This window comes from Neomonachus schauinslandi, chromosome 5, assembly GCF_002201575.2.
Source record: "Neomonachus schauinslandi chromosome 5, ASM220157v2, whole genome shotgun sequence".
Lineage (NCBI taxonomy): Eukaryota > Metazoa > Chordata > Mammalia > Carnivora > Phocidae > Neomonachus > Neomonachus schauinslandi.
Genome location: NC_058407.1, coordinates 62,363,946 through 62,371,258, shown reverse-complemented (window position 1 = coordinate 62,371,258; position 7,313 = coordinate 62,363,946). Strand labels below are relative to the sequence as shown.

Here is a 7,313-nt window from a genome sequence, read left to right as displayed (position 1 = left end):
AGGCTTGTGGTACGGTTTCAGCAGGCTCCAACCACAGACTGTTTTCTTTGCAGAAATCTATGGAGGATCTGGAGAGGGTGTAAGTGCGCCATGCATATAAAACTCCAGCTGCAAACTCACAGTAGTTCCCAAACAAACCCAGAGAAGGAGAGGCTGGAACTGCTGTGGAATAAGGGACTGTAATCAACTTTCCTTCTAAGGGAAGCCGGGAACCTTCTCCCTTTGCTTCGTGAAAACTAAGCTGAATCTTTTGCCAAACGCCTATAAATGAGGCAAAATGGCCCATGATTTGACTTCAGCTGCATTTCTCTCCCAGCCAGTTCTCTCCTCTGCAGCTGATTGGCTCTGGAGTGTGGCCAGAACTCCACCTCCTGCAATAAAGGAGTCCAGGGCTAACTGGTCTTTCTCTTCTGAATGATGGCGCTTACCGTCTCTATCCTCAGGCTGTTCGTCTGCATCCTGGCATTTCCCATGTTCCTGCTGAACTTTCTGGGCTTGTGGAACCAGATATGCAAAAAATGGTTCCCCTACTTCATGTTGAGGTGCTCCGTGATGTACAACCAGCAGATGGCCAGCAAGAAGCGGGAGCTCTTCAGCAACCTGCAGGACTTCGTGGGCCCTTCCGGGAAACTCTCCCTGCTGGAGATAGGCTGCGGCACCGGGGCCAACTTCAAGTTCTACCCACCCGGATGCAGCGTGACTTGTAGTGACCCCAACCCCAACTTTGAGAAGTTCTTGATCAAGAGTGTGGCGGAAAACCGACACCTGCAGTTCGAGCGCTTCGTGGTGGCTGCGGGGGAAAACATGCCTCAGGTGGCCGATGGCTCCATGGACGTGGTGGTCTGCACCCTGGTGCTGTGCTCCGTGGAGAGCCAGGAGCGCATCCTCCAGGAGGTGCGCAGAGTGCTGAGGCCGGTGAGTGAGGGGTTGTGAGGAGGGCGAGTTAGTGGTAACCACTGTCACCAAGGGCAGTTCTGTCAATTTCAGGTGTCTCAAACATTCAAACATAAAAAGTAAAACTACTAGAGAAGGCACTGTTGAATTTTTAAAAATCTTAGAGTCAGAAAGAAGCTATAATGGGGCGCCTGGGTGGCTCAGTCGTTAAGCGTCTGCCTTTGGCTCAGGTCACGATCCTAGGGTCCTGGGTTCGAGCCCCACATCAGGCTCCCTGTTCTGTGGGAAGCCTGCTTCTCCCTCTCCCACTCCCCCTGCTTGTGTTCCCTCTCTCGCTGGGTCTCTGTCAAATAAATAAAATCTTAAAAAAAAAAAAAGCTATAAAGGGAAAGACTGATTCTGAATACATAAAATTTAAAAACTTCCACAGAGAATAAAAAAAGTACTATAAACAAAGTACCAAAACATAGTAGTATTTGCCAGGGATGATAGACAAAAAGATTAATTTCTTTCATTTTAAAAGACATTACAAATCAAAAGAGATCAATAGGATTTTTTAAAAATAAGAAAAACACAAGAGAAAAATAGGCAAAGAGCAAGAACAGAAATATAAATAAAGATAACCAATTACGGGGGCACCTGGGTGGCTCAGTGGGTTAAGGGTGGGACTCTTGATTTCTGTTGGGGTCCTAATCTCAGGGTAGTGGGATCAAGCCCTGCCTCTGGCTGGAGCTGGGTATGGAGCCTGCTTGGGATTCTCTCCCTCCCTCTCTCTCTGCCCCTCCCCCACTTCCTCCCTCCCCCCTCTTAAAAAAAAAAAGGCAATTATATGATGAAAATGCTCAACCTTACACGCAAAGAAACTAAAGCAAGATACCATTTTTACCTATTATACTGTCAGAGGCTTTTAAGGTCAGTATGGTATTGGGATTTGTTTGGGAGGCAGGATACCCCCCATTAACATTGGAGGAAGTGCCCTCTTTGGAGGGTAATTTGATAATATTCAAAACTTAAAGTGCACATAGTCTTTTATCCAGTAGTAATTTATCCTATAGCTATACTGCACAAATATGCAAAAATTTGTCTATATGCAAAGACTTTCATTGGAGTATTTGTAATAGCATAAATTGGAATTATCCTAAATGTCCATCAATAGGAGGCTGTTCAGGATGCCTGGGTGGCTCAGTCGGTTAAGCCTCTGCCTTCGGCTCAGGTCATGATCCCAGGGTCCTGGGATCGAGTCCTACATCGGGCTCCCTGCTCAGCAAGGAGCCTGCTTCTCCCTCTGCCTGCAGCTCCCCCTGCTTGTGCTTGCGCGCTCTCTCTCTCTGACAAATAAATAAAATCTTAAAAAAAAAAAAAAAGGCTGTTCAAGTAAATTGTCTGTCACATAGTATAAAAGAATTCTGTGCATCTGTTAAAAAGAACAAGGAAGAGGGGCGCCTGGGTGGCTCAGTCGTTAAGCGTCTGCCTTCGGCTCAGGTCATGATCCCAGGGTCCTGGGATCGAGCCCCGCATCGGGCTCCCTGCTCGGCGGGAAGCCTGCTTCTCTCTCCCACTCCCTCTGCTTGTGCTCCCTCGTTCGCTGTGTCTCTCTCTGTCAAATAAATAAAATCTTTAAAAAAAAAAAAAGAACAGGAAGAGTTATCTATGTTAATATGAAAAAATCCCCAAGAGATAATGTTAAATGAAAAAAAGCAATCAAAGCATAGACTATTATGTAGAGTATAAGCCCACTGTGCAAGGGCTTACACACACACATATGTACATATACATATGTGTATATGTTAATGGGAATGATAGACAAGAAACTTTTTTAAACATTTTTATTTATTTGTCAGAGAGACAGCACAAGCAGAGGGAACAGCAGAGAGAGAGGGAGAAGCAGGCTCCTCACTCAGCAAGGAGCCTGATTTGGGGCTCAATCCTAGGACCCTGGGATCATGACCTGAGCTGAAGGCAGACGCTCAATGACTGAGCCACCTAGGCATCCAAAGAAACTTTTTTTTTTTTTTAGATTCTATTTATTTATTTGACAGAGGAGACACAGCGAGAGAGGGAACACAAGCAGGGGAGTGGGAGAGGGAGAAGCAGGCTTCCCGCCAAGCAGGGAGCCCGACGAGGGGCTCGTTCCCAGGACCCTGGGATCATGACCTGAGCCGAAGGCAGACGCTTAACAACTGAGCCACCCAGGCGCCCCTCAGCAGTTCCACTTTTTAGCAAGTTATTTATTTGGAAATAATTAGAGATGGGCACAAAGATGTATGGATAAGGATATTCACTGTAATAGTATTTATAATAATGAAAAATTGGAAATAACTTCAATGAGAATGAATAAGAGATGACACCTTCAGTGGTGTGAAATATTATGTAAAGAGCTTTTAAATGTTTTAGAATAATATTCGAATACATAAATAAAATAAAGCAGATTATATAACAGAAGGTACATCCTAGTCCTAGTTTTAGGGAAAAGATACATATTCATATGATGTACACACAAAATCTTAACAGTAGTTATCTTGAGATGATAGAATAGTGCTTGTTTTTCTGTTTAAACTTTTCTACATTTCCTAAGGTCAACATATGGGCGAGGCAGTATTACCAGCCTCTGGAGCTAGACTGTCCAGGGTCAAACCAAACCTGATCTGACATTTAATAGGCTGTGTGACCTTGGGCAAGTTGCTCATTTTCTGTGTGACTCATTCTCCTCATCTGTAAAAATAGGAATAATACTTACCAAATAAGTTTATCATAAGGATTAAGCAAGTTGATAGATGATAGGCATTAAGGATAGTACCTTGCATTCAGGAACTGCTGCAAGTTTTAACTACCATGACATACTACTTTTATGATCAGAAAATAGTGCTAAGTGCATTAGATTGGCAGCTGTGGATAAAATTTGACAGAAGGTGAGACTATTGGCCAAAACGACGTATTAGTAAGTGCTGATTTATCCAGGCCTTCTCATGAAGTTAGCCTTTAGGGCCGCTGAAATTGAAGCTTCAATCATCTTCTAAACCTGTTCTTCCAAAACTAAAATCCTGGTTTTTGGGGGTTTTTTTCTTTTTTTTTCTTTCTCAGGGAGGGGCTTTCTACTTCCTGGAGCATGTAGCAGCAGAGAGCTCAACTTGGAATCACTTCTGGCAACAAATCCTGCATCCTTCCTGGTACCTGCTGTTTGACAGATGCCACCTGACCAGAGAGAGCTGGAAGGTGCTGGAGCAGGCAGCCTTCTCCGAGCTCAAGCTGCAGCACTTCCAGGCGCCGCTGTCCTGGAAGCTGATTCGCCCCCACATCTGTGGCTACGCTGTGAAGTAGCCCCAGTGGGGAGTAGAGAGCTGAACGGCTCATGGCTTCAGGCTACACTTTTACACTTAAAATACTAATTGGAAGAAAGGAAATGTTTTGTTTTTTTTTTTAAAGTAAAGTTGCATTTCATCCCTAAGAATTTATGTTACAACTTCTTTAGCCATTTTCTGTTGTCTCCCAGAGGATCAAAACCAAACCAAAGCAAAACAGGGTTCTCCCTTAAAAGGAAATGCTGGGGGGCACCTGGGGGGCTCAGTTGGTTAAGCGACTGCCTTCAGCTCAGATCATGATTCCAGGGTCCTGGGATCAAGCCCCACATCGGGCTCCTTGCTCAGTGGGGAGCCTGCTTCTCCCTCTCCCTCTATCTGCTACTCCACCTGCTTATACTCTCTCTGTCAAATAAATAAATAAAAATTCTTTAAAAAAGGAAATGCTGGGCTTTCATAATTGAAGTTTACCGTTATCCCCAAACTTCAGTTTATGCGATAACTTCAAAATCCTTCCAATTTATATTGTTACCTGGCAGATTTTCCTTTCACCCCCTCTTTGAGAGCTTGGTGCTAAGAGGCAGTGAAATCACTCAAAAGAGGACTTGAAAAGGGAAAGTGACAAGATCTTAATACTTCACAAACTGAGCCAAGAAATACCAACTAGTTGAAAATCCAAATCTAAATAGCCCAGCTCTTTTTGAAAGAGAAATCTGAATCTATCTGTTGTTCCTAGTAACGGGGCTGGTTTTCAAAATTAATGGACTAGGAAGCCACAGCTAGCTCTGCCTAGCGTTGTTGTTTTTACTCCACCGACGTTTGCGTTCCTGCATTCCAGTCTTCAATTCTTAAGATGAAGAGTGTACTTGACACCTTAGTATAACCAGAAAAATAGCTGAGGCACTTAAGTTTCTTGAATACATTTTCCTTATTACGTAGCAGATACTTTGCTGCATGTCTTAAACTGTAGGTAAGGAAAAGGCCCACTGTAATTAGGAAAACCTTGGATAAAATTAGGTACGCTTTCTAAGAGCCCCTAAAACCTAGGCAGTCTGGGAGTCTGTAAAGAAGTAGACACGTATTGGGGTGATTATTCTGACCCAATTTCCACTCCTGTCCCAGGATGATTTCTTTGTTCCTTGCCACCATGGAAACCTCTGAAAATCATAAGTGCTTTGAACACAAGTGTTAGGTTGGTCAGTCAGAGGGATTAAGAATAGCATTTTCAGGGGCGCCTGGGTGGCTCAGTTGGTTAAGCGTCTGCCTTCAGCTCAGGTGGTGATCCCTGGGTCCTGGGATCGAGCCCCACGTTGGGTTCCCTGCTCAGTGGGGAATCTGCTTCTCCATCTCCCTCTGTCCTTCCACCCCGCTCATTCTCTCTCTCTCTCTCTCAAATAAATAAAATCTTAAAAAAAAAAAAAAGAATAGCACTTTTGGCAATAGTTTGTGTGTATGTTAATAAATTTAGCATAGTCTCTGTAAAGTATAATGACTTTACAAAGGGACTATTTTAATTATGAAATCAATCAAATTCACATAGATTTTAGGAATGGAAATAAAGGGTTTATATCTTTGCTGGCTTGGCTTCATTTTTTTAATGTCTCTGGGAAGGGAAAATTAAGCTATTTGAATATACAGATTTTTCCTTCTACTTCCAGGTAACTATAAACACAGCTAATGGATTTTAGAGAAAGCAATTTTGGAAGGATCAGAGTGAGCCTTGAAAAGTTCAAGTCCAGGGATGCCTGGGTGGCTCAGTCAGTTAAGCGTCTGCCTTTGGCTCAGGTCATGATCCCAGGGTCCTGGGCTTGAGTCCCGCATCGGGCTTCTTGCTCAGCGGGAGCCTGCTTCTCCCCCCTGCCTGCCACACCCTCTGCTTGTGCTTGCTCTCTCTCGTGCACACACTCTCTCTCTAATAAAAAAAAAAAGAAAAGTTCAAGTCCAAAGACCCCCACTTTGTAAAATCCACAGAGTAGAAAGAAAGGACGCTTACTATTCTAACTCTCTTGAACATGAAGATAGTTATTGTTATGGTGAGGTTGGAATGCTCAGCTAAGGCCTCCTGAGCTCTACAACAGGAATCTCCTCCCTCTACAGTCTCCCCAAAGTAGGACCCTCCTTCACCATCCACCTCACTATTGGTTAGGTTAGTCTAGTGACTGAGAAATACGAAAAAACACGGGTTGACATGCTGAAATGTTAGCAGCACGCCGGAAGATAAATAATGCCAAAGTACAAAGTACTAGACACATTCTTATCAAGTCCTTCTTGTCTAAGTGGCGTGGCAAATTTATCCTCACATTCTGCACAAAACTAAGACACGGAGAAATAAATAAATGGAGTTTCTTACACTCCACAAGTTACTGAGCAGGTCTTAGAAGCCCCGATTCCCAAAACTACAAACCCTGTTCTGACAGCATCGCTGCCGTGTTACCTCCTCACTGCTTTCCTCCACAGGCCAGAAGACACACAGTTACGGTCATTCCAACAGCCTGTGGAAGTGACCTAAGCCCATGCAAAATGGAAACAGAAACAGGCAAAACATGTCCAGCGTGCTGGTTAGGATTTCTTTGATTCCAAGTGGCACAACTCTCAACCAAAAAAAAGGCTTCAGTAGAAAAAGGACTTTAATGACTCAGGTTAGTGGAAAGACAGGGAGAGAAGGCCTCAGGCACAGCGTGAGCAGGGCTCAGCCGATATTCTCAGATGTCACATCTGCCCTTCTGTCCGCCCTAGCAGGTAGGAAGTCTGTGGAAGTAGGGCCAATCTTCATGCTTTCAGAGGTCAAGACCAGTTGAAGAGATCAAGTCTATTTTTGCAAAAACTCCAACCAAAGTTCTGGATTGAGTCTCAGTTGGCTCATACTGGCAGTACTAAGTCACAAGCCCATGCCTGAACCAATTACCATGTTTAGATCAGATGAATTATGCTGCCTGGCTCAAGTACAGGTCACAGTGCCTTATTCCTGGGGCTGAGCACACCCAGACCACATGCACTGAGCCAAGGAGGGTTGTATATCCTCCAAATGAAAATGGGGCCTGTGGACGCCTGGGTGGCTCAGTTGGTTAAGTGACTGCCTTCGGCTCTGGTCATGATCCTGGCTTCCGGGGATCAAGTCCCCGT

At 44.3% G+C, this 7,313-nt stretch overlaps 1 protein-coding gene across 1 annotated transcript; it reads left to right on the top strand.

Moving 5' to 3' along the window:
* Positions 1–365: 365 nt before the first annotated feature.
* METTL7A (methyltransferase like 7A) lies at positions 366–4,511 on the top strand. The gene is made up of 2 exons (XM_021704911.1): positions 366–915; positions 3,976–4,511. The coding sequence occupies exons 1-2, from the start codon at positions 415–417 to the stop codon at positions 4,210–4,212; spliced, it is 738 nt and encodes a 245-aa protein (XP_021560586.1). The 5' UTR covers positions 366–414; the 3' UTR covers positions 4,213–4,511.
* Positions 4,512–7,313: the final 2,802 nt, after the last annotated feature.

Excerpts from the sequence above, each read along its gene's own strand:
- METTL7A (XM_021704911.1), top strand. The coding sequence starts at position 415 with ATGATGGCGCTTACCGTCTCTATCCTCAGGCTGTTCGTCTGCATCCTG. Across the intron at positions 916-3,975 it reads TGCGCAGAGTGCTGAGGCCG|GGAGGGGCTTTCTACTTCCT; the intron begins GTGAGTGAGGGG and ends TTTCTTTCTCAG.